This window comes from Halichoerus grypus, chromosome 14 (genome assembly GCF_964656455.1).
Source record: "Halichoerus grypus chromosome 14, mHalGry1.hap1.1, whole genome shotgun sequence".
NCBI lineage: Eukaryota > Metazoa > Chordata > Mammalia > Carnivora > Phocidae > Halichoerus > Halichoerus grypus.
In genome coordinates, this window is record NC_135725.1 from 52,000,474 (window position 1) to 52,028,104 (window position 27,631).

The 27,631-nt window shown below is 42.1% G+C and overlaps 1 protein-coding gene across 2 annotated transcripts in view; it reads left to right on the top strand.

Moving 5' to 3' along the window:
* TEK (TEK receptor tyrosine kinase) overlaps window positions 1-27,631 on the top strand; it is a 93,129-nt gene that overhangs the window by 53,086 nt on the left and 12,412 nt on the right. The window contains exons 5-16 of one of the 2 annotated variants that reach the window (XM_036106368.2): window positions 599-730; window positions 1,302-1,442; window positions 2,007-2,135; window positions 5,115-5,266; window positions 6,892-7,036; window positions 12,133-12,294; window positions 13,456-13,590; window positions 18,040-18,327; window positions 20,300-20,599; window positions 22,424-22,578; window positions 24,422-24,632; window positions 27,038-27,148. In XM_036106368.2, the coding sequence (XP_035962261.1) occupies window positions 599-730; window positions 1,302-1,442; window positions 2,007-2,135; window positions 5,115-5,266; window positions 6,892-7,036; window positions 12,133-12,294; window positions 13,456-13,590; window positions 18,040-18,327; window positions 20,300-20,599; window positions 22,424-22,578; window positions 24,422-24,632; window positions 27,038-27,148 (2,061 nt within the window). The remainder of the gene's footprint in view (window positions 1-598; window positions 731-1,301; window positions 1,443-2,006; window positions 2,136-5,114; window positions 5,267-6,891; window positions 7,037-12,132; window positions 12,295-13,455; window positions 13,591-18,039; window positions 18,328-20,299; window positions 20,600-22,423; window positions 22,579-24,421; window positions 24,633-27,037; window positions 27,149-27,631) is intronic. The other variant, XM_036106369.2, reaches the window with a different exon arrangement.

A 27,631-nucleotide genomic window follows, 5' to 3' on the forward strand; every position in this document is an offset into this window, starting at 1 on the left:
CATCGTTCTAGCTCTGATCATACCTGCAGCTCTGGAAAATGCCAGGCTTTCCTTCCCTGCCTCACCTTTGCTTGGAACACACTCTGCAGCCTATCTTCTTTGCTGATTATGTGGTCATGCAGATTCCTCTCTCACATACCACCTCCTCCGGGATGCCTTCCTTTATACCCTCTTCTATCCCCAAGACAGGATTAGGTACTCCTTGTCTTTTTTTTTTTTTAAGATTTTATTTATTTGAGAGAGAGAGACAGAGATAGCAACAGAGAGCACAAGCAAGGTGGAGAGGGAAAAGCAGGCTCCCCGCTGAGCAGGGAGTCCGATGTGGGACTTGATCCCAGGACCTTGGAAACATGACCCAAGTGGAAGGCAGATGCTTAACTGACTGAGCCACCCAGGTGCCCCTCCTTGTCTTTGTTTCTATCCTTATTACCTGTTTCCATGTCTGTTTCCCACAGAAGACTGTTAGCTTTTAGGAGATTGTATTTTGTTTCTCTTCATTTACTAGTGTCCGCTAAAATGACTGCCATGTTGTAGGTGCTCAGTAAAGGTTTGGGGAGTGAGTGTGCTCTACTCACCAGAGCCTTGTTTTCCTTAAAAGGATGTGAAGCTCAGAAGTGGGGACCTGAATGTAACCGTGTCTGCACTGAGTGTAAGAACAATGGTGTCTGCCACGAAGATACAGGAGAATGCATTTGCCCACCTGGGTTTATGGGGAAGACCTGTGAGAAGGGTAAGTCAAGAGCGCTTGATGAGTAAGTTGTGGATGAAGGGGGGGAAATCGGAGGGGGAGACAAACCATGAGAGACTATGGACTTTGGGAAACAAACTGAGGGTTTCAGAGGGGCGGGGGGTGGGGGGGATGGTTTAGCCCGGTGATGGGTATTAAGGAGGGCACGTACTGGATGGACCACTGGGTGTTATACGTAAACAATGAATCATGGAACACTACATCAAAAACTAATGATGTAATGTATGGTGACTAACATGACATAATAAAATAAAATTAAAAAAAATAAAAAGCCATCATTGCTGGATATAGAATTTTAACTCTGTACACCCCTGGGAACAGAAACTAAATGGCCCATGTTAGGCCCTGTGGGACCTCGGTGTGAATTGGAAAAAGGTACCCTTTCCTAAAGGTTCTCTATTGCCAATCACTGTAACGCTGTCCACGCCACAGCTGAGATTGGATTATTTTCCATCTTCACTAGTCTAGGGGAGACCCGTAAAAGAAGATGCATACATTTCAAGGGGTTGAATATTTGACGCTGAATCATCTTTTTCTGCCCCCCCCCTCAAAGCTTGTGAGCTGCACACATTTGGCAGAACTTGTAAAGAAAGGTGTAGTGGACCAGAGGGATGCAAGTCCTATGTGTTCTGTCTCCCAGACCCCTATGGGTGCTCCTGTGCCGCAGGTTGGCAGGGTCTGCAATGCAATGAAGGTATGTGCCGATCATACCCTTGAACAAAAAATGTTCTAGCAGGTATACCAAGGAGATCTAGCTTGCTGGAGATAATAGCGTGGGAGGTACCTGGACTGTTCACTCAGCTGTCCAGGGCTGAGCTACAGGGTTTTGAATCACAGATGTTTTCATCCCAAGTTAATGACGCTTTTATAATTAAGACTCTGGACCTTATAGAAAGTGCTTCTCAAGCACATCATCTGGGGTTCTTATTAAAACACAGACTCTGATTCCATAGGTGTTGGACTGGCTCCTGAGGTCTGCATTTCCCAAAACTCCCAGATGGTGCTCATGCTGCTGGTTTTGAGAACACGCTTTGAGTTGGAAGGCCATAGAGATTTGTTTTTTTTTTTTTTTCAGTGGGCTGTAGATAGCAGAGCTCTGAGGTCCAATCCGGACAGGATTTGGGATTTGAAAATAGAGGAAGATCTTTTCTTCTGTGGGCCTCACAGAGGCAGTACTAACTTCAGCTCCTAGCCACCCACAGCTTTAGTTTTCTCCCTTCGTCTCTGTTAACAATGGTTCTGGTGTCTTGGTTCACAGCGTGCCAGCCGGGTTATTACGGGCCAGACTGTAAGCTTAGTTGCAGGTGCACCCACGGGGAGCTGTGTGATCGGTTCCAAGGATGTCTCTGCTCTCCAGAACGCCAAGGGCTCCAGTGTGAGAATGAAGGTAAAGCAAGGTAACACTGTACTTAGGGCCACGTTTAGCATGTCTGAACTGAGCTTTGCTGGTTATAGTTCTTGCCCCAGCAGGCCAAATTCCTCAAGCCCCTTCTGTTTCCATCCAGAAGTTGGGAAGGATATATCCCAAGTCCTAAAGGACAACATTCTTATTCTTTGCTACAGGCCCTCCTACTGGCCTTCATTTCTCCTTCCACTGGGAATAAACCACGTGCTCTTTGTGGCACAGAGAGTGACGACTGGCTAGCCGGGGGCTCTGCCTACCTCGTCTGCTCCCTTCCCTGGGAACGATCTTTTCCCAGGATACGTACAACAGGGAAGAACTACTTTGGAGGGATTTGGACAAAGGATATTTTTGAAAAGAAAGATATAAAAAAGAAGCAAAAAGAGAAAAGATGAAGCCTCAAAATGAAATTTTAAGTAATTCTAGTTCAGAAATTACCGTAGAGCCAGGGGTCCGCAAACTCTGACCCACAGACCAAATCCAGTTTGCTATTTTTTTTAACAGCTTTATTGAGATATCATTTTTATACCATGAAGTTCATTCATTTTAAATGTACAACTGAATGATTTTTAGTATATTTACAGTGTTGTGCAACCATTACCGCAATCTAATTTTAGAATGTTTCTGCCATACCAAAAGAAAGCTTGTACCTATTAGTCGTAACTCCCATTCTCCTCTCCTCTCACCCCTGGCAACCATGAATTTACTTTTTGTCTCTATAGGTTGACTTATTCTTGATACTTCATAAACCGTGAATGGGATCACACATGATGTGGTCTTTTGTGGCTGGCTTCTTTCACTGACCACACAGTTTTTGAGGTTTAACTGTATTGTAGCATTTATCCTTTTTATTTCCCTACTGTCTATTGTTAATTTGATTGGCACAGAGCCACACTAATTCGTTTAGAACTTATTATCTATGGCTGCTTGCACATGACATCAGGGTTGAGTAGTTATCAGAGAACTTTCAGCCTGCAAAGCTGAAAATATTTACTGTCTAGTCCTTTACGGAAAAAGTTTGCTCATTCCTGCCCTAGAATATGCTTTTTAAAATTAAAAGAAACACATTTTTACATATTTTCAAAATGTAAAAATAATGAACATATATTACTTTTCCGATCCTACAAATCTAAATGTTACAGAAAGGAATCTACACTCAGAGCAGCAAGACCAAGACCTTTACGGCTTTTTCTCTGTTCATTTTAAAAATCGAACAAATATGGGAGGAAAATACCAACAATTGTTTTCTCAAAGGCTTTGGCTTAGTTTCACGTGTTCACTTTCTTCCCCCAGTGTTCAGACTTTTGGCCGCAGGGCAGGAACCTGGGAGGGTCTAGGAAGGGAAGGAAAGGCCTTGGGGCTGTTGGAGGATTGGGTTGAAAATAGGCAGCTAACAAGCTGAAGGATTTGAATTTTCAATTTCATGCCTGCTTTTCTTTTCTGAGCCTGAAGTTGCAAAAGGGGTGAGCACCTCAGACCTAGATCCAGGCCCCCGGCTTTCAGAGAGCAGCTCCGCGCCCCCCTCCTCCCCGCTTCTTCTCCATCTCCACCTGTGCACCCACCTTCACCTCCGGCGGACTGCAGGAAATGCAAGGCGACAGTGCAGGAAAGACTTAACTGCCTTCAAAGTGTCAAAGCCCTTTTTAAAGTTCCTACTCGAATAATTTCTTAAACCGAAAAATCTGGTAGATTCTAATCACAGTCCCTTCAAGTCTACAGACCGGTCAAGGAATTACCCTTACAGTTCTTAGACCTCTTTCCTTCCTGCTCCATACCCTTTACGCATTGCGTTCTAGGCCCGGGAAATAGGACATCAATATAAAATATGAATGTTGTGTTTACCGTGGCCCTGCCTACCCTCACCCCACCCCCCCCCCCCCCCACCGCCAAGTGTCCAACAGCTTGTAAGTCCCTGCTGCTCTTGGGGGGCATTTCCAATACCCCCAGTCTTCACTAAGTGCTGAACTGTTTTCTACTGTGTCTCACATGTAGTTACAAAGGGTCTGAGGTTCTCTAAGACCCTACAATTCAGAATAAAATTGTTATATTTCAGGATTATTCCTTCTCTACAATGTAGGTATTAGGCAAGGAGTCTTGATAGCCTGTTGATATCAGAGACGTTGTCTTTCAGTATTGGTGGCAACACTTGTGATTGGGTTGTTGCCTAGAAACAGTCTGAGGGAGTAGTTCTATTCCACTTCACCTCCTACATGTAAGTGTGAATGTTTTTCATCACTTGCTACTTGCAGATTCAATGCGCTATGTCTTGTATGTCAAAATGGAGGGTCATGTTGGTCAGCAATATCATGGGATTGTTTGCGGAGTCAAAGAGGACCTAGTTTTTGTTTTTGCTTTTGTTTTTGTTAACATTCTCTTAAAAAGTAAAAAGGAGCTGAAAAGTAAGGCCAGGGAAGATGTGGTCATGATGATTTATTTTATTTTATTTTATTTTATTTTATTATTTTTAAAGATTTTATTTATTTATTTGACAGAGAGAGAGAGACAGCGAGAACAGGAATACAAGCAGGGTGAGCGGGAGAGGGAGAAGCAGGCTTCCCATGGAGCAGGGAGCCCAATGCGGGTCTCAATCCCAGGATCCTGGGATCATGACCTGAGCTGAAGGCAGACGCTTAACGCCCGAGCCACCCAGGCGCCCCATGATGATCATTTTAATATAGAGACTGTCCATCCCAGATCCACTGAGGGGAGCACGGCATTAAGGCAGAGTGAGGACTCTGGATTCATACAGATCTGAGCTTGATTCTGGACTCTGAGCTTCAGTGTCCTCATCTGTAAAATGGGGACCACAGTAGCATTCCCCCACAAATTTATTATGTGATGGTAAAACAATATAATACTTGCAAGGTTCTTACCTGGGACGTGACTTGCCAAATTGTAGCTGCTTTTATTACTGTCGCTGCTGTGTCAAAGATTAGATTTCACAGAGCTGTTTTTCACATGCAGGCACGCCAAGGATGATCCCAAAGATAGAGGATTTGCCGGATCACATAGAAGTAAACAGTGGTAAATTTAACCCCATCTGCAAAGCATCTGGCTGGCCACTACCTGCCAATGAAGAAATGACTCTCGTGAAGCCAGATGGGACAGTGCTCCATGTAAGAGTTATTCTTAATCTGGCTCCTCACACCACTAGATGCTTTCAGTGGGTAATCCCCTCGCTACAGGCTGGATCCAACGCCGGGGCTTGCATCCTCCGAAGCCAGTGTTGTTACCTTGGACCAAATGCCGTGTCCCTGGGGAGGTAGAGCAGAGTCACTGCAGCCTGGCCAGTACCCCAGGGCAAGGCTGGAAAGAGACCACCACAGTGGAATTGAGGACGCTGAGTGCCGCCGATCGCACTCATCCCGCAGAACTTTCCAACTGTGTGTGTTGAGAGGTATACGTTAGCCTATGCAGACTCTGCTCCTCACGGTATATCCCCGTGTTCTAACTTCTCATATCGGGAAGAATGAGGTGGTCTTGTGGCCACCAAAGGGTGTGGCAAGGTGTGGCCCCATGAATCAGCAGGAGATTCTCATGTTACCTACCACGTGCTATCAGGAAATGGAACTCTGATGACTGGTCTACTTCTATTGTGTTCTTTGGAACAAAAATTAGCAGAGTATAAAAGAGGGGAGTTCAGCCTAATTTGGTTGATTCTATATAGATCTGCTCTCACACTTCCCATTCAGAAACCATAAACCATGGAATCCCCTGGATCTGAATACATTCCTCGGGCCCCTGACCTCTTCACTCTGCCCTTGTTGCTGGTGCTCAGCACTGATTAGGGTGTTGTCCAAGCAATTTTTCTTTGCTGGAAAGGACTAAGCAACTTTTCAATATGCTTCCCTTCTCTCTCCCAACAGTCTCGAATGCAGCACAGAAAGGAGTTCCCCAAAATTCTCTGTGTCACCAGAGATCCTCAGGAAGTTGATGTATTTTCTTATCTAAGCATTTTGAAATGGTTATCTTTTTTTTTTTTTTTCTTCTCAAAGATGACTGAAAATCAACCTGACAAGAGGGTAGATGCCCCTGGCCTCCTGGGGGCGGGATATGTAGAATGTGCCATTATTGGTTTCTACACATCAGATATTCCTGATTCCACTTAAACAACTCATTAGGTAGTGAAGCCAACCGAGAGCTTCTTAAAATCTTGTTGGCCTTTTCCTGAGTTAATGGAAGTAACAGCTACCATCTAGTGAGGGTCAACCGTGCTGTATTCATGCTGCTTAATATTCCCTGTCCCCTTTCTATAGAAGTGGAAATTGGCTGGGTGAAGTTGAGTAAGGAATCGGTCAAGAGTGGCAGAGTAGGGATGTGAATTGAGGTCCATGTGTCTTCAGAGCCCTGATCTTTCCCACGATACTCCACTCGATAGCTCCTCAATTATTTTGGGAAGCCATTTTGTCCTCTCACCCAGCCATCTCTGTATTAAACAGGGAAGGGACAAATGTTACCAGAGCAGTTTAAAGGAATTAGATTCCTAGCCTGTAAGTGTTTACCCCACACTCCCGAACACACAAACACAACAGCAGGATCTGAGAGGGCATCAATCCAATATAAACTTTCAGGGCTACTACAATAGCTTTGGAAATAAGCCAATGATTATACTAGTGTTGCATTTGGCTTCTTAATCTCTCCTAGAAAACTTCTTATCAAACAATGAGATGGGGTCAGTGTTATGGACCTTTCGTGTGTTTATGCCTCCCTAGAAGCTTTTATTTGTATTTGACCCTTCCAGCCAAAAGACTTCAACCTTACGAGTCATGTGTCAGTGGCCACATTCACCATCCACCGCATCCTCCCCCCTGACTCAGGAGTCTGGGTCTGCAGTGTGAACACAGTGGCTGGGATGGTGGAAAAGCCTTTCAACATTTCTGTTAAAGGTAAGCTCCATTTTCTAGAGGAAGAGCTTGCATCCTCAATGCACTGTGTTTATGTATCATTGGGTGCTGCTCCCAGATAGAAATGTTATCTGAACACTAAAATGACTTTTTGGATATTTTCTAGGATACTACGCCTTAAAATTTTTTTTATATGCATGAAAATGGAAAGGAGGGATTAAGTAGATGACCTTTGGAGTCACATAGCCCTGGCTTTGGTTTTTGTCCCTGATAGCTAGAAACCTTGTGTATAGCCCTGAGCAAATGAGTTTAACCTCTCTGAGCCTTTCCTTATTTGACAATGAAGTTTAGTTCATCTACCTCTCAGGGTTACTGTGAAGATTTGTTAAATATGCAAAACACCTGGAATTGTGTCTGGCACAACATGTCTAGTAGTGTTTATAGTACATGAAAAGTTGGCTTCATCATTGTTGTGACTTCCTATTCATTATTGTACAAAATAAGTTGGAAAATACTTTGAGAGTTACTCACTTATTATGAAGCCCAGGCTATGCTATATAATGAACATGAATAATTTTTTTTCACATGTTCAGCATTGTGAGTATTCTTCCTGCTATGAATTAGTATTTCAAAATGCACATTAATCTAAGTAGATGGCTATACATTTGTGGCTTGATGGGGAGAAGGAACGTGGAGGTAAATCCGAGTTAGCTTGGCTGGTACACATAGATACCACAAGGAATTTTAAATTTGGAAGTTTCTTATGAGGCCATTTAGACAAAAACAGCTAACGGCTCTCGGACATATTTTGTAGAAAGGCACTGGGCTAAGTACCTCACATACTTCATCTTATTTAATTATTATAAGAACTGTTTGCAACAGATACTGTTATCAACACTTTACCAGTCAGAAAACAGGTTCAGAGGGTTTAGTTAACTTGTATAAGGTATCACATCTGTTAAGGAGTAAATCTTAGTTTTGAACCTGGGTCTCCTGGCTCCAAATACTGCACCATCTTTTCTAGACCATTTCGTTTTCTGAGTCTCCTGTGTTAAAGTTTAGGAAGCAAGATAACAAACGCTGACTTGTATTTTACCCATTTTGTTACTTGATGAGGAATCTTTGGGCTATCCGAGAGGTGATTTCCATAAATGAAGTAAGGTAAATGCCCAGAACATAATCTTTTTTAAGAGACCAATAACAACATTAACCTAAATACAGCCTTGTAGACTGGGATTCTCTACCCTGAGCATCCACATAAACTGCCACAGAATCTTTAGTATTTTTTGGAATTACTGGAAAAAGCCCTGATCTGTTTTATTCAGTAGAACATTCACATGATCAAAACAATTTCTTATATCTTGCATGTTCTTGAAAGGAAGGAAATGATATGCAAACAAGACAAATTACCTTATTTTTAAGCTTCTTGGAATGTTTGCTGCCCATGGAAAATAAATAAGTCAAAAATAAACTATGTTGCTAAGATTCAGAAGAGTCAGTGGTTCTAATTTTTATTTTTTAGTGGAAGACACAGCACACAACATCAACGCATAGAAGCATCTGTTATACTAAGTTATTGATACCTCTTCATGTCATATTTACTGATAGATATAAAATCAAAATTGCCATTAGGTAAATTAATCAATATCTTTAATCATAGTATTAAAAAAAAAAAAAGATGCAAGGCTTTTACTACCAGAATACAAGTTGGTACAACCCCTTTGGAAAACTGAAAATATATGCCAAAGTTAAGCATACACAGACCTATGACCTGGCAATTCTCTTAAGTATAAGCTCAAAAGCAATGAGTGTATATGTTCAAAAAGACGTCTTCAATGTTCAGAGCATTTTTATTCATAATAGCCCCAAACTGAAATTAGCCCAATTATCCGTCCACATTATAAGGGATAAATAAATTGTGGTGTATTCATACCTAATGGGTTGCTAGGGCTGCCATACAAAGTTCCACAGACGCGGTGGCTTAAACAACAGAAATTTATTTTCTCACGTTCTGGAGGCTAGGTAAGTGATCAAGGTGTCAGCAGAGTTGATTTCTCCTGAGGCCTCACTCCTTGGCTCATAAATGGCTGTCTTTGCCCCGTATTTTCACATGGTTTTCCCATTGTGTGTGTGTCCTAATTTAATCTTCTTATAAGGACAATAGTTGCCTTGGATTAGGAACCACCCTAATGACCTCACTTTGACTTCATTACCTCCTTAAAGACCCTCTCTCTAAATAGAGTTACCTTCTGAGGTACAGGGGATTAAGACTTCCACATAAGAATTTTGGGGTAACACAGTTCAGCTCGTAACATCATACAGTGGAATATTAAACAGCAATAAAAGAGAATTCCTGCAATAGTATGGATATCATAGACATAATAAAGAGCAAACGAAAATACATGCTTTATGATTCCATTTATACAAAGTTAAAGAACAGGCAAAACTAAATGATAGTGACAAAAGCCAGGATAATAGTTCCCTATTGACAGAGAAGGGGCACAAGGGTGCCTTTCAGGGGGCTGGAAACGTTCCCCGTCTCAATCCGGGTAATGGTTACATGGGTGTGTGCACAGGTAAAGTCCCTTGAGCTAAATGCACTTAAGATTTTTGCACTTTATAATATGTATATCTCAATACAAATTACTAAAAGACAAAAAATAAAATGATAAATTACTAAGAGGAAGCTTTTGGAGCAGTTTGTTTCACGCTTACAAAAGTATCATTTTTACAAGATCCTGGCATTAATAGCTACAATAAAATAAGCATTTGCTGGTTTAAGCAAACAGGTGGTCTTATTTGATCGTACAAGGGAAGTATGACTTAACAAATGAATTTACTCACAGAAGTGCACTCTTCTCAGGAACTGCCCTAAGTAAAAACACTGGCAGAATCTGAAAGATTCTATGTTACGTAGCATACATCCTTGGGGAGAAAAAAAAAAAAACAGGTATGCATTTTTAAGAAGGATGGGCTGATGGAGCTATAGAACTCACTAGAAATTCAATTGACAAACACTTATACAGCATCTGTAAACCTACATGGTCTTTTACCTAATGGAATTTAGAGTCCATTGCAGTGTTTTACCACATTTCGATCATTATCCCCTCACCAAGGAGCCCCTTTAGAAATTTATTCCCAAATTCTCCTCCCCTCACCATAAAATGTTAATATCATGAATGTACTGCGTATCTGTTTATGTACTGTGGCTCTTTGGAAGGCCACAAACCATTGTAATATCTGAGGCTTTTTCAATCCTGCAAGAATTAATTTTAACCTACATGGGGGTGTTATTTCATCCTATTGAGAATACATGGTCTTTGAGATGGGGAGATTATTCTGGATTATCTGGGTGGACCCACTCTAATCAGATGAGTCCTTAAAAGCAGAGAATTTTACCTACCTATTGTCAGAAAGTGATCACAGTGGAAGAAGGGTTCAAGATACATGACGTTGTTGACTTTAAAGATGGAGGAAGGGGCCACAAGCCAAGGAATGCAGGTGGTTTCTAGAAGTTGGAAAGAACAAGGAAATAGAGTCTCCCTTTGAGCTCCCTTACAGCCCTACTAACACCTTGATCTTAGCCCAGTGAGACCCATGTCTGACTTCTGACCTCTGGAACTGTAAGAATAAATTTGTGTTGCTCTAAGTCAAAAAAAGAAAGAAAGAAAAAAGGAAAGGAAAGGAAAGGAAGGAAGGAAGGAAAGGAAAGAAAGGAAAGAAAGGAAAGGATAGAGAGAACATGCATGGTCTAGAGGAAGACCAATATCAAATGTTCACACAAAATCTCTAAGACTAATAAATTATGAAAATTGCAATGGAGGAAAAGACTAAGTTCTTTGAAGCCTAACTGAGGGGTATAGCCTCTGTGAAGAAATCACATCAGAGCTGATTGCTGAATGATCAGTTAAGAGGTAACAGAGAAAGGTGAGAGGTCTGGTGCATTGCTTTCAGGGGAACAACATTTACAAAGAACCTGAAACAGAAAGGAGCTTGTTGCATTGTTGGAGAAATTGAAAGTTCAGGGGCTGGGTGATGGGCATTAAGGAGGGCATGGGATGTGATGAGCACTGCAACTGATGAATCATTGAACACTACATCTGAAAGTAATGATGTACTATATGTTGGCTTATTGAATTTAAATTTAAAATTAAAAAAAAATACACAATAAAATAAAAAGAAAGGTCAGTGGCACTGGAGGGTATTGGGTGAGGGGAAGAGGAGGCAGGGGCTCAATCGTGCAAGGCCTGACAGGTCATGGTATGAATTTTAGATTTTATTCTAAACATGATGGGAATCCATGGTAAGGTCTTGAGCAGAGGAGTGATCATATTTTAAGAAGTACTTTGTGGATAGGGGGTTGGAGGGGCAAGAGCAAAGCCAGGCGATCACAGCGCAGGCGACTGCTTTGAATATGAACAGAGAACTGAGTGATGCGGAAGACTGGGGGAGTTCTCGAGCCCTGAGACCTCAACCACCAGCCAGTGCCACGTCCTTGACTTCCTCATGAGAAAGAATTCAAGGAGTCAGAGAATAGCCGAAGAAGTTTTATTGCAAAGCCAAAGTACACACTGAAAGGGGATGGGCAGAGTGCAGGATCTGAGCTGCCCTGGGTAGACGTAGGGGAGTTCTGCTGTTTATAGGTAGTCATAACGAGCGGGTGATATAGTCATGAAAGGTTCTGAGAACAGACGGGGAACTTCTAAAAACTCTGCATATCATTACGCATGCTCTATGGCAGCTACTGTGCGCAGGCGCAGTCTAATTTTTCTATTACAAATACTCCATGATCAAGATGTACGAGGAGTATTCTAGTACCCCCAGTAGAGGAGTCGTTCTTTGTCATTTGCAGGCTGACTGGGTCTGTGTGCATGTGCGCCATGGGCTTGAGCAACAACGGGAAGCTTATGGCCCTAAGAAACCACAGAGCTATCACAGGGTTTACTCAGTTGTCACCAACAGTCTGTCAGGTGTCAGACTCCGTTGCCTGTCTTTTGTTCTGTCTGCTGTTACCGTTTCCCTATGCACTTGCCTCTAGAGGGTTTTGTTGGAAATGTAAGATTACCCCTCCTCTATCCTCACCAAAGTACGATAATCAAACTCTAGAGACTAATCTGGTTGTTGAAAATTTTGTTTAGTTCTTCCAAAACCCCTGAATGCCCCAAACGTGATTGACACTGGACATAATTTCGCTGTCATCAACATCAGCTCTGAGCCTTACTTTGGGGATGGACCAATCAAATCCAAGAAGCTTCTATACAAACCTGTTAATCATTATGAAGCTTGGCGGCATATTCAAGGTAAGGTTTGAACAGGAAAGACTCCAGCTAAAGAAGTGGCACCAGGAAAAAAAAAATTCCTCACATATAGAAATAGAGAAATCCTTTCTCCCACTCTCATTCCTCTGCCCCAGGGTAACAGTGGCTGTAGCCAAGGATTCCATTTCAGAGTTAATTACCTACCAATCCTTTAGTCTCACTATGCCCGTGATTTCCTAAAAAGGGCCCTCTATGCACTGTATGTGGGTAATTGAGGAAGTCACAAAAAGTAGAACAAAAGGAGGTTTTGGTTTAGTATTAACCCAGCTGACCTGGATATGTGGAATTAAGTCATGGCACTGTTACTGAGCTCTTCACATTCTATTGTAGACTCAGCCAAAATTCAGAATCCTAGTGACATAAGGCTGATTTGCTAAGTTGCTGTTGACAATATCAAAGGCTAGGTTTTATTAAAAAGCAGTCATACGGTGGTAATAATCCATCGTCACTTTCTGCAAGTGGACATCCACAAAGTGTTCTAAGAACTCGTGAACACAGCCCGATTTTTTTTTCTTACCAACTGGAAATTTACCATATGGTAAGGCGGTACTTTTGCAATACCTGTGGAGAACAGAGCCTGGCTAAAGCAAATAGCTAAGGAGAAAAGATGCATATACTATTTGTTTAGGAGATCTATTTTCAATGACTTCAGAGCCCTCCATTTGTAAATAGTATGACGATTACAAATCTGCTCTCTGGTCTTTGTAAGCAAACCCTCAAAGAATCTCTTCTGTTGATAGCCTGATTGCAATCACTATGTATTTAAAAACAGTGGCAATTAAATTACATTATTTTAATTGAGATTCCCCACCCCCCCTTAAATCTAATTGTTATTCCATATAGTTGAAGATTTGTGTGGTTTTACCCTACAAATGAAAAGACAAAAGCCCTAGAGCAGACGTGATTAAGTGGCTCAGAGACTCTTACATTAGTGTGTACATCGTAACCTGGAAACTTCCTTAAAAAAGCCTCATTTTCCTTGTGTTAGGAATGTTGAGGCCCTGAAGGGGGGGATTGCCTGTTTCCCTTAGACATTGTATTTTTGAAAAACCAAACACCAGTTCACATCACAATAACAGCATTCCACTTTAAACAATGTACAAGAATGCCAACTTAAGTTTCCTGGACTTTCCCTCTTTGCAGTGACAAGTGAGATTGTTACACTCAGCTATTTGGAACCTCGCACAGAATACGAGCTCTGCGTGCAGCTGGTCCGGCGTGGAGAGGGTGGGGAAGGGCATCCGGGACCGGTGAGACGGTTCACAACTGCTTCTATCGGTCAGTGGAAGCAAACAGCATTTCTTCCTGCACTGGGTGGGAGGGGGGAGGAAGGGGAAAGAGGAAGGAAGACCAGGAAGGGTGGTGGTGGGCGAGTGGGTGGGTGGGGATGCAGGGGGAAGGAGTTTGCTTTTGAATGGGTGGGAAAGTGACAGGAAGGTGGGCAGCTTGGAGCCAAATAGTTCTTTTCTTTGGGCTGCACTCCTGGTCTATGTCCCTGGGGGAGGGTGTCTGCGGCAGTACGGGGATAGTGGAGGAAGCAGATGAGCCTTCAGGAAGTCAGGGCCATCCCTTAGGAGTTGGGATTTACTTAGCAGCAACTGCTTGGCTCCTGAGTTTTACCAACAGCTTCCTGTTTCCATCTTAAGGGCCTAAGCCAGACTCTTGGCACATATGTACTTCAGAAATCCCAGTTTATTTATTTTTAAAACTGATTTCTCATTTTCCAAAGTAACTCATGCACAGAGTTAAAACATCAAATAAGATGAGAAGCTTTTATCTGAAGAACAGCCACCCCTGTTCCACCTCCCCACCCCCAAATGCTGCCTCCTACAGGCAGCCCGATTTACCTCCTTAAACTACTTCTTTTTTTTTTTTTTTAAGATTATTTATTTATTTGTCAGAGAGAGAGAGAGCACGCGCTCGTGCACAAGCAGGGGGAGTGGCAGAGAGAGGAGCAGGCTCCCCACTGAGCAGGGAGCCCGATGCGGGGCTCAATCCCAGGACCCTGGGATCACGACCTGAGCTGAAGGCAGATGCTTAACCAACTGAGCCACCCAGGCGTCCCCCTTAAGCTACTTCTTATGGGATATAGGCCTCCATGTTTCTAAATCAGTGGTTCTCAAACATTAGTATCCATAAGAATTACCTGGAGAGCTTGTTAAAACAGATTTCTGACCCCCCGCCTCGAGTTTCTAATTCAGTAGGTTTGGGGCCAGGGTTGGGCTCATGATTTTGCAGCTCTAAGAAGTTGGCAAATTGTACTTGATGTTGTTGATCCTTGATCCATACATTCTAAGTAATATATGTAGCGATATTTGATTGATCAATGTTAGTATCGATTGCCCTTCTATTGTGTTCATTGAGGGTCCCTGGAATTTGTGAAGTTTCCTTGACACTAACCTGGACTCCAGCTTTCTGCTACCCAGGTACCCCTCTCTGAAACAAGGGAGTGATCCCTTGTAAAGTTTGCTTTTCTAGTGTTCACTGTGTCTTATCATTTGTTACTGTCTCCTGGTCAGCCCTGTATAGTTTGAAGTTCACATATATTTCATTCATATAACCTTAAAGGGTAAGAATTATCTTCCCCATTTTATAGATTGACAAGTAGCGTCTCAGAATGGTTCATAAATTGATCTTCAGACTTCACATCCTTTTATTTCTCCAATTATTATTATTATTATTATTATTATTATTATTTTACCTAGGAGCCCAAAGATACCATTTCTTTATCCCAATTGATAAATTTTTCTGTTTTTAGTCTACTTCGTAAAGGCAGAAGGATTCAGAATGAGTGTGCTCTCCTGCAGGGGTGTTGCATCCCTAACAGAGACTGCCCCCTTCGATCCCCCCCACCCCCAAATTTCCATCTCACCAGCAGCATCCTTTAAGAACCAAATGGAACTCAAGAGCTACTCTGGTCCTTGGAGAAGCAGTATGCAAATAAGGGATGGTTTCCCGGGACCTCACCAGGTAGCAAATACAAAAAATAACACCAGAAACTCTATATAAGTTAGAAGATGAAGAGATCAAAGGGGTCTCTGCTCTGTGGTCAGGTTGCTGCTAAAAGGCAAATGGTAGTTAATTCTCTCTCTGGCCAGTGTTGATGAATCCAAGGCGAAGGTCATAATCTGACTCAGATGGAAAGAATTTATGGAACAGATCATAAAACACTTCACAGACCCACACGATACTGTCTTCAGTACTCAGAGTATGTTCCAGCCTGGATGTATTTAGAAGTCTCTTGGGGAATATTTCAAAGTAGTTCTCAGGGGTAGGTGGGGAGGGAATTTTTTTTTTTTTTTTTTTTAAGATTTTTATTTATTTTGACAGAGAGACAGCGAGAGAGGGAACACAAGCGGGGGAGTGGGAGAGGGAGAAGCAGGCTTCCCGCTGAGCAGAGAGCCCGATGTGGGGCTCGATGTGGGGCTCGATCCCAGGACCCTGGGATCATGACCTGAGCTGAAGGCAGATGCTTAACGACTAAGCCATCCAGGTGCCCTGGTGGGGAGGGAATTCTTGAAGGTTCTTCTTTTCCCATCATTTGAATTTTGCTGATGTTTGTTTTTTAATTCATCTGGCAGTTGCACTATTTATAAGTATGTTGATTTAATGGTGAAGACCAGGAGGCCAGGAGCGGAGGGAAGAGATCACACTCTGAACACAGGCAGAAAGAGGGCAGGTAGGGAGGGGTGAAGGGTAAGTCATGTTCCTGAAGGAAAGGAAAAGGGAAATGACCATTTATCGAGTGACTCTTCTGTACCAGGCCTAGACTTAGGAGGTTTGCATATATGCTCCAAAACATCAACTCTCTGTTCTGCTTTGTCATTTTAAGTTTGCCTGCCTCCTCTGGGCGGCTTCTTTTGGAACTTAAACTTCAGAGATAAGCGAAAGGAGTTACCATCACCTCTTTCAACTTGTAAAGGTTATAGAGAATAATAGTTATTTAGAGTAATACATGTATTAATATTAAATAGTTAAAATAATGATTTTATTTACAAAGACTACAGAGAATAATTATTGCTTTAGCATAATGCCAAGTGAATTGTGAGACCTGATCGCTGGTTCTCCCTAGTGTAACACCGGTCAGAACTGGCCAGTGGGAGTCACCGTCTTGGTGTATGGAAACAGACCCTTTCTCTCACTTCTAACCGAAAAGAGCAGTTTTCCAACCTTTTCTCCCTCTTCCTCTCTCTCCCCGCCCCCACCTTCCTCCTCCTTCAATTACCGCCCCCTTTAGATACCTGTGTCCTTAGGACAAAATGTCTCTTTTGTCCTAATGTCTCCCCTGCCATGAATTTTAATACCATAGATATATTTATATACTGTGGCCCTACATAAGCAATTGTAATATCTAAAATGTTCTCGTATCCCACGAACCAGTGTTTGCCCCCTTTAAGGGGCAATACTGTCCCCACTGAGAATGCATGAGTTAGAGGATCCCTATTCTATGTTTTGAAAATACTTGATATCTGGAAGTGAAAAGTCAATTTACTATTATAACTGAAAATACAGAGTCCTTCTGTGCCCATTGACGCAAGATAAGACAGGAAGGGAGAAGGGAGGGAGGAAGGAAGGAGGGAAAGTAGGTTATGTAAGAGTCCCTGACTCCTTCTATTTTCACATCGATTATCCCATGTGCTTCTCCTGAGTCTGAAAGATAAGTATTTCCATTTTGTGTTACATGTGAACTTGGAGAGCTTATGAATTTTCCCAAGGCCGCAAAACTAGGCAGGCTCCTATCTCTTTCATTTCAAAACCCATGTTGTTTGCATTCGGGTGCCTGTCTGGTAGCCCAGGTTCTGGGCCAGGGCAGGTGTGGTCATAGCCAGCACCTTGCTGTGATCAGAGCAGGGCGAGCCCAGGCCCTGCCACCACAGCCGTTCCAGGGCTTGAAATTCTTGCTACGGGGAAGTAACCCTGGAATTGCGTAAAAATATATCGCTCAGAATCGTAACCGAAACACTGGGTAGTTAGTTACCCACCCCTCCTATCCCACAACCTTGGAAAATCCACTGTCTTATCAGTTCCCTCCCTACCCTTCAGCAATTGTAGCCATGACTTTTATCAAATTGCAACTAGAGTTTTTTCTCATGTATTAGAAATATTTTTTTTGGCCTCCCATACTACTCCCAACGATCTATTTTAATCCATTGGATGGTTATATCATAATTTATTAAAGCACTTTCCTATTTTCAGCATTTAGGTTTCTTCTGATTGTTTGCTATTATTAAATAATGCCATAATGAATGTCTTCATGCACTTTGGTTTTTCTCTTCCTCTGGATTATTTCTTCGGGATAAATCCCTGGTGCGGTCAGGGCCAAAGCAGACGTTCATTTCTAGGGCTCTTGAAAACTACTCCCAAGTTGTTCTCTAAAGGAGTTCCTCTATTATAGTTACTCAAACTACAATTAGATTTGTTATAAATATTTGCAATTTTGATAGAAAAAAAAGTATGACATGGCTGTTAGCTTGTGTTTCTTTGATGGTCTGTGAAGTTGTCTATTATTCTAGAAGCCAAGGTTCTTCTGTAAAGCGGCCCTTTGGGGCTGTTGTGCTTCACCCGATGCAAAAATCATGATCTAGGGGCACCTGGCTGGTGCAGTCGGTAGAGCATGTGACTCTTGACCTCGGAATCGTGAGTTCAAGCCCCGCGGTGGGTATAGAGCTTACTTAAAAATAAAAACATCTTTTAAAAAAAAATCATGATCTTTCTGGTTTCTCCCAGGTCTCCCTCCTCCAAGAGGTCTCATTCTCCTACCAAAAAGTCAGACCACTCTAAATTTGACCTGGCAACCAATATTTCCAAGCTCAGAAGATGATTTCTATGTTGAAGTGGAGAGAAGGTCTGTACAAATGAATAGTGACCAGCAGAATATCAAAGTGCCAGGCAACCTGACTTCAGTGCTACTTAACAATTTACACCCCAGGGAGCAGTACATAGTCCGAGCCAGAGTCAACACCAAGGCCCAGGGGGAATGGAGTGAAGATCTCATCGCTTGGACCCTTAGTGACAGTAAGTAACTCACATGGCCCCACTTTGCCTGAATGACATTTGACTACTGCTGCTTGGACTTAGCTGCCATCAAGTCAAGACTGCTAGACATCATAAAAGGCAGTTAAGGATGGAAGCTAATTAGTGCCCCCACCCCAACACACCAAACCATTTAAATAACGTGTAATACGTAAGAAAGGCAGGACTGTGCTAAAATTTACCTTTCCTTGGTATGCAGTTATTTATTAAGTAAATTAATAACATGAATAAGGTTTTCTGGGGTATGTTTAATTTGTTATAGGACAGTTTTCAAGATTGTCCTGTTTCTTCAGCCCTCTAGATGCTGGCTAATTAGATAGGTCTTTCCTAATCTTAAAAGCTAAATGACTCTGCTTGAAAATCTTCATAGTAGATAATTCTTAGGGTTATAAAATATATTTGAGAGTAATAAAACCTTTTTTCTTTCAAAATATTCTGCAACTCAGGCTTTTCTCTATTTCAGATTGGTCATTTAAAATTAGTTGGAACTTCCTGGGTTTCTTGGTAGTATTGAAAGTTTTTCATCATTAAGCAAAGAGTTCTGTTTAGATTCACTGCATTAGAACTGTGTCTGTGTATTTTGGAGTCCTTGGAAAGATAAAATATGTCTTGGCCACACTGACTACCACTTAGGTTAGGATCATGGGGTCCCTTGCCAACACCTGATGTCTCAGGCTCTCTTCTGCAGCTGCATCTCCACTTGCTCAATACCAGGTGTAGAAAACAGCTCCGTGTTCCTCCAGCCACTCTCTTGTATCAGTGACATGTGGAAGTCTCACCTGCTACGTCAGCGTTCAGGGATTCTTCATCACTTTTTAAAAATTCTATGAAATTTAAAAATTACAGAATAGTGCAGAGAATAATACAACAAACACCCACATTCCTACTACCCAGAATTAACAACTGTTAATATTTTGTCATATTTGTTTTCAGCCCTTTTGTTGATTTGTGGAAGTAAAAACACAATACAGATCACAAGTCCCTTGGACCGTCATCCCTACTCTCATTCTATGGTTGGCTCCCCAGAGACAACCACGTTATAAGTTTGCTGTGTATCTTTCCATTCAAGGTTGAATTGGCTCAATGTGTTAGATTCATCCACAAGTGCACATATGCATACATACCATTCTTGCTTTTTGGAATAAACACTATGATTCCTATCTTACCCATGTTCATTGTTTAGATCTGACATATACTTTTTTAACTTCTGCATAATATTCTATGTTATGACTATATCATCTTATTTATATATTCCCTTTGAGGTGGACATTTAGGTTGTTTCCTTTCTGTACCACTTCCTTCCTTCCTTTTTTTTTTTTTTTAACTATCCCAAACAAAAATGCAATGACCATCCTTATGCATGTCTCCAGGTGCATAGGTGTGAGAGCTTTCCTAGGGAATATGTCCCGAAGTAGAACTGATAGGCAATGTTTCTCATTCAATGTGTACGATGTTCAGGAGTATATGAGAGTACCATTTTCCCTATATCAATCTCTGTACATATATCCTTTCCCTATATCTATATCACTTGATGTTGGAGACCTTTTTATTTTTCATAATCTCAAAGGTAAAAAATTGTACCCCACTGTTAATTTCAATTTTCATTTTCTTGATAACTAGCAATGTTGAGTATCTTTTCTTGAGCAGTGGGATTTCTGCTTTTTGATGAATTTGTTGGTACACTTTGCCCAATTTCTACTGGTTGTAACAGAATTTGATGTCTTAATTTAATGCAAGGGTGAGAAGATATGTGATGATATATGTGTTGTTATTTTCCTGTCTTGTGCCATTTTGTCAAGTCTGCATGGAGTCCACTTCCAATTGATTGGAATCACAACCTGAGAAAACACCTATTTGCCATTCTTGGTTTATGAGCTGACAGTAAGTATCCCTTAAAAGCATAATAATCTAAGATGGTAGTGTAACTTAAGTGAATTTTTTTTTAAATTTCTAGTTCTCCCTCCTCAACCAGAAAATATCAAGATTTCTAACATCACAGACTCCTCAGCCATGATCTCTTGGACAATCTTGGATGGCTATTCTATTTCTTCTATTATCATCCGTTACAAGGTTCAGGGCAAGAATGAAGACCAGCACATTGATGTGAAGATCAAGAATGCCACCATTACCCAGTATCAGCTCAAGGGCCTAGAGCCTGAAACAGCTTACCAGGTGGACATTTTTGCAGAGAACAACATAGGGTCAAGCAACCCAACCTTTTCTCATGAACTGATGACCCTTTCTAAATCTCAAGGTTGGTAGAGTGGACAGGTATTTACCTAGGATTATTTCTGGAGAGTATCAGAGAAGCCCCACTATCTTAATTAAGATATTTACCTCATGTGTATGTCATGTGACATAATTCATTTGTCTACATAGGCTTCACCATCTCTAGATAGGTTCTTAAAATGAAAATGCTCCTGAGAGGGATACTGTGTTGATCCATTTTCTTTTTGTTAAGTCTTAGACTAAATTAGCCCATTTAATCTGCACTCCCCATCCAGCAATGGAAGCTCTGAGGAATGTGAATTCGATTCCATGGAAAAAGAATGTGGAACCTGCTTAGTGAAGGCAGGCCTATGAGGGTGCTTCAGTGGGATGCTCCAAGAACCAACTCCATTCTTTCTCAAATGAACTCCTCTTTTAGCTTAGATGACACCATGCAATTCTAAGTTGTTGTTTTTGTTTTTCCTGTTTTTTTGTTTTGTTTTTGTTTATTTGTTTGTTTTTTTACTTTTTGGATCCAAGTTATGATGCCTCCATGTCCACCACTAACCCCCACTCCAGTGAGAGTAAGCTTTTTGAGATAGATGTAGGTCCCTCAGAGTGCCAAGGACACGATGCCCAGTGTTTGTGACTGATAATACCAGTCAAATGTAGTTAAGTGAACAAGGGACCAGGATAGGTGGGACTGCAGCTCCTGGAGCACCTTCCCTTTGAAGTCTGTCTGCAGTGGCACCTGCCAGCCCTCTGCAATGTGTGACATTAGATGGAAAGTTTGCAGATTTATAATCTGGGCTAGAGTTTATTTTTCCAGAAAATCTTAGAGTAGTAAAAACTTCTTGGCTTTCGAGGGCTACCTAGGGCTTAAGAAATAAAATGAAACATGCCATATTTTCAGGACTGATTCTTTGGAATATTTCTGAAATGTCCAAGGAATGATGAGTCTGCCAATTATAGAGAGTTGGAGTTTTCAGTTGACACCCTTAATAAAGACATTATTTTTACAATTATTTGTGTTTTGGTAAAATGTATACAGGCCCTAAATCCAAGCTATACATAAAATACAAACAGAAAAATTAAAAACAAGGCATAACAAAACAACAAAAGCCTCACCATTCTGTTCCAGATGTGTCTTTATGTACCCATGCTTAGAGATAGAAGGAAGGAAAGAGAGATAATCACAAAAGAATTCTTGTAAGAAGATGGGGTCATGCTCTAAGTACTGTTTTTCATAAAGATATATTGCATTTAGTTTTGAGTTTAAATTAGGGAAAGAAATGGATTAGACCATAATCTTTAATAGTTTATTTTGACTTGAGCCCTAAATTTAATGGTTTTCCTCTTCTGTCTTTCCCTCCTTCCCCTCCTCCTTTCCTTCATTCTGTCAATGGTATTCTCAGGTTTTCTCCATCAGCTTTTTAAACAAGAAAAAAAAAAATCTTATAGACTCTAAGCTCAGCATCTTAGAACTTGAGAACTTTTCTAGGTGGGGAAATTGTGCAGGGAGGTTTAGCCACTTTCCCAAAGTCCTATATCTAGTTAGTCATTCTCCCTGCTACTTGATAATGTGCTGCTGCTTGGGCCTCTACTTGGAAGTAAAAGTGGGACAAATGGTAACAACTAATAATTAGCACTTTTCCTTTTTTTTTTTTTTAGGTCTTATAACAACCCTGTGAGTCATACTCCTCTCCATTGAGTTTCAGAACATATAAATGAGGAGCTCAAGGTCCCGTAGCAATTAGGTGGCAGAGCCAGGGCCGCCATTACATATCCATTGTACCTCGATGTCACCCATAGATGGTCTTGGCTTATCTCTCCTAAACTAACCCTGCTGCTTCTCCTGTGTTCTGTGCAGCACCAGTGGACCTTGGAGGTGGCAAGATGCTGCTTATAGCCATCCTTGGCTCGGCGGGAATGACCTGCCTGACGGTGCTGTTGGCCTTCCTGATCATGTTGCAACTGAAGAGGGCAAATGTCCAAAGGAGAATGGCCCAAGCTTTCCAAAACGTGGTAGTGCCTCATCTTCCTACTAGCTAATAAGTACAAGTCTGCATGTATGCAGAATCTTCGCTTTAAAGATGTGGACCGGGAAGGGTGCCTGGATGGCTCAGTTGGTTGAGCATTGACTCTTGATTTCAGCTCGGGTCCTAATCTCAGGGTCATGAGTTCAAGCCCCGCATTGGGCTCCACGCTGGATGTGGAGCCTACTTAAAAAAAAAAAGATGTGGACCAGGAAGTTTACTTGTAAAACAAATATTTCCCTTCTTCTCTTTGACTTCCATTATGAAATGGGAGATAAACAGCATGACTATGTAATTTGTTGTCCAAACTGGAATGGTTTTTTTTTAATTCATTTGAGACAGAGAGATAGAGAGAGAGAGCATGAGAAGGGGGAGGTGCAGAGGCAGAGGGAGAAGCAGGCTTCCCGCTGAGCAGGGAGCCAGATGTGGGACTCGATCCCAGGACCCTGGGATCATGACCTGAGCCGAAGGCAGAGGCTTAACCATCTGAGCCACCCAGGGGCCCCAAACTGGAATGATTTTGAGAGTGGAAATGTTGCTCTTAATAATTATTTAGGAAGCCAGGGCTAAAACAGAACTATTGCCCTGCCAAAATGAGATGTATGGTCATCCTAGTGATGAGTCACCAGGGAGACCAATCTTGCAACATGAAGAATTGAATGCTGTTGGTAAGGAAGGACATGAGCATAACCAGACCTCAGTGTGATGGGTAACGATGTATTGTGCTAGACAAGTTTTCCCCACATTTCCTACTTCTAGTTCCTATTTTATACTTCTAATTTCTCCCACAGTCTTATTATTCCTCATATATATTATTTATGTAATATATATGAATTTTAGGTACATGTGTGTCTCCATTCCTTTGTACCCATCAGTTGGCAGTCATAGTTCATACCTGGCACTGCCTCATTCTTTCATCTAGAAATTTTGACTAGTAACCAAGGTTTACAGAATCGTACCTGACCAGTATACACCCTGTTTGAGTTCTTCGGTATGCCATAGGCTGAACGTTTTTCTAGTTTGTGGTTTCAAGCTCTGTAAGATAAATCTGTACCCAATTTATCAATTCCATGTATAAAACATTGAGTACAATTACACATTCCAGAGGAGGTACAGCTTCATGTCCACAAACCCCTGAGATTCCCCTCCTTGGAGGACAAGGGGAGTGTTGCCATCTGACTCTATGTCAGAGCTGACTCAACTCAGGCTGTCACTGGAGAGGACAGACCAGCAAGGGGGCTAGGTGCGCTGGAGCTTTGTCATGATATGTCAGCACCCTCTCAAACTCAGGAGAAAAGGTGATGCTGTGTTGGGTTTGACTATAAGCCTCTGTCATCCTGGGGCCAGAGTCTGCTGCAGAGTGGGCTTGAGAGGTTCTAAGGTTCAGGATAAGTCAGAGTGAGAGTCAAGAATAGGCCAAGACAATGCAAGGAGAGCTCTTAGTGAGGCACAGCCTGTTACTGCCCCAGACGGGATCTCTGAGTTCTTTTCCAAATCAGAACTGAACACCTGCTCATTCCACAGCTCAGTAGAAACTCAAGCGTGACTAACTTGGGGATGTGCCATCCTGTGGCATACCTGCTGTTATTCCCCTATGCTTGCACTCTGCAGACATTGTTAATCGATTGTAGCATGCCTTCCACCTGAGGCCTGGAATTAGCTCATGCAGCCCTATAGACAGCCTGTTAGATGAAACCTATTTCCATCTGCATTCTGGAATTAGATAGACAATTTCTTGTTTTACCTGGTATGGGATACAAGCCAGGAGTATTTATGCACATTAGAATTATGAAAAATCCTGACACAAAACCATGAAAATATTATTTCTCCAGAGGGAAGAACCAGCTGTGCAGTTCAACTCAGGAACTCTGGCCCTGAACAGGAAGGCCAAAAACAACCCGGATCCTACAATTTATCCAGTGCTTGACTGGAATGACATCAAATTTCAAGATGTGATCGGGGAGGGTAATTTTGGCCAGGTTCTTAAGGCGCGCATCAAGAAGGATGGGTTACGGATGGACGCTGCCATCAAGAGGATGAAAGGTCAGTGCTTGACCAGATCAAGTCAGCATTTCACTAGGGTGGGGAGAAAACTTGACTTCCTGTTGAATCTTTCCGCTATGGTCTTACATTATTTAAACAAAAAATTGGCATGATGTCAAATACAGCTGTTCTGTGCAATGGCAGGTGATAGTTCCTTTGAGGTCAGCCAGTGATAGGGTCAGGACATACATATGAAGGCATGAGCTGTTTAAATGCCAATGTCTTGACTCATTGGGATGTGAGAATATAGATTCTCTGTCACATACTTCTAACTTTAGGGGAGCGCTGTTGTTTCTCTTGATGCACTTGGTTCTCAAAATTGAGTGTGTATCAGAATCACCTGGAAGGCTTGTTAAAAACAGATTGTTGGGGTCCACCCTGGTTTCTGATTCAGCAAGTCTGGGGCAGGGCCAGAGGATTTGCATTTCTAATTAGCTCACAGGTGATGCTGATGCTGAGGGTTTGGGGACCACACTTTGCAAACCACTGTCTTCATGGATTATCTGCATCAAATCTCCCAGAGACATTGTTAGAAATGCATCTGCTTGGCCTCTCCCTTTGTCGGGTCCAGTGTATGTGAATTTCTGGGGGGACACGCGAGAATCTGTGTTCTTAACAAGCGTGCTCTGTGATTCTTCTGTACGCTCAAGTTTGAAAACTGCCGATCTAAGGTCAGAAGATCTACATCTTTTCCAGTTGTGTTCATCTCAGGACTGCTTGGTGCCTACCCACTTACCAAGCTGGCTAATAAACATCATCTGAGAAAGCAGAGTGACTAGCTCACTGGCGGTCCTGGCTGTGTTCTCTTTTGTGTGAAGGAGCAGTTTATGCGTGGCTTGACTATGAAGCTGCGGTGTTGCTTGTCTAGCATGAGGGCTTGGAAAGCCATGTGTTAGAGCAGGGAATTTCATTAACTCCCCGTTGTTGGTTAGCTTCACAATGCAGGCTCTGTAAGGTTGCTGATAGGTTTTCCTTTCTGACGGCAATATTGAGCCTAAAGTTGGAATTAACCCTAAATCTAATTAAATCATTGCTGCTTATTGCAGTGTTGACAGAAAAGAAATAAAATAAAACAAATAAAATAGTGTCTGTGTTTAGAGATAGTAGTATGTTTCAAACACACACACACACACACACACACACACACACACACATGAACACACACAATTTTGCTTAATATCCATAAATCTCTTTTCTGTTTTGCTATGTTAGTCACGAGGAATTTGGGGGAACAGTAAGGATAGTATGAAGAAACAGGGTATAGAATCTTGTAAAACCAGGGCTTTTAAAATCTGACCTGAGCCTGATTGTCTCATGCCCATGTGAAGAGGTGAAATAGCTTAAATGGGGCGTCAGGGCAGAAACTGTCTATAGGGAGAGTGATGCATTCAAAGGAGGACAATTACTGAAGTAGGAGGACAGCCTCCTTATAAATAACTTCATTTTAAAAATGCTCCCAAGGCATTGACCCTCGGGCTTCTTGTGGTATGAACAGGGTATCTGACCTGGGATTGCCTACTAGCTAGTTTTATGGGTACCCGTAACCCTTATGAAAAATTTTGTAATTTCCAAGCACATTCAGGCATGCACAGGGCCACCAGCACCCAACTGTCCCCCTCTCCCACCTTTCCTACGCAATGTTATTTTTCAAAAAACAGTAAGAGTGCTCTGTCACTGATCAAGGCTGATCAGTTTGTGCATCAACCAGAGAGAGCCTTCCCTTCAGCCTGGTTGGTACCTGATGGTTCTTCCTCTGCTCCAAGTGCTAATGGAGAGACAGGATGAAAAGAACAGAAACAAACACAATTCAGTTTCCTGACCACCAAGCACTTCCATGAAAATGCTGTTGGATTTGAGTTTATATTTTAGCAGGACTGGTTTGTGGAAAAGCAAGTTAAAATTATTGTAAGAAAGCAAGGTGTGTGCATTCCTTGTGTTGTTGCACTGAAACTTTGGTTCTCTTGCTCAGCATATTTATTGCTGGACAGCGGCTTTAGCTAGAATAGGTAGAGTCTCTATCAAGTCATTTCACGGGGTATTTGAGAGCTTAAACAAGGAAAAGTTTAAAGCAGTGGTTCTCAACCAGGGATAGTTTTGCCCCTTGGGGGGACATTCAGCAGCGTCTGGATCCATTTTTGGTTGGGCTGCTGGTACCTAGCGGGAGAAGCCAGAGATGCTGCCGTACATCCTGCTGGCACAGGACAGCCCCCAACAACAAAGAAGCGTCAGCCCGAAGTGTTACCACTTCCAAGTACTCTTCCTAGAGTAATCTCTGATTTCTGTACAGTTCTCCAGAACTGATAGTGACTCAGTGCCCTGAAGGTCCTCCGAAGGGAACAGGAGAGGACAGTTGTTTCTAAAGAGGCCTAACAGAGAGGGATCACAACTCTTGACTTTCTTCCCAGAATACGCCTCCAAAGATGACCACAGGGACTTCGCTGGGGAACTGGAGGTTCTCTGTAAACTTGGCCACCACCCAAACATCATCAATCTCTTGGGAGCGTGTGAACATCGTGGTAAGATGCTCTTTTCCTATCATTCCTGCCAGAATTTTTTTTTTTTTTGAAACAGGCACATTCCATATTAAAATCAGTAAAGATAATAATCTTAAGAATGTCACCTATTTTTTTTTTAAAGTTGCAGTTTCAATCTGAATGTCTAGTCCCATTTATAAATTGTGCTGAGGTTTGGCATTTTTTTCGAGGTAGGTCTCGAGGTTGGATCTTTTGCCCTCTGATGTGGTTCATCATTACTGCTCAAAGGTATCCATGGTTGCTGCACACTCCCATCCTTGCTGATCCAGAGGTTTCCTCAGCTACTATTGCTTAGGTAGACTGGGGGAGCCTTCAGCATTAGGAAGAGAGAAGTGCATTGGCTCTTCTTAATTGCTTACCTTTTTCCCTCCAAACTCAAGACACTGATAGTCTGAATGTTAAATCCATGAATGCCAACAATCAACTGTGATGTGGAAGCATTGGTGATGATTAGGATAAAATAAG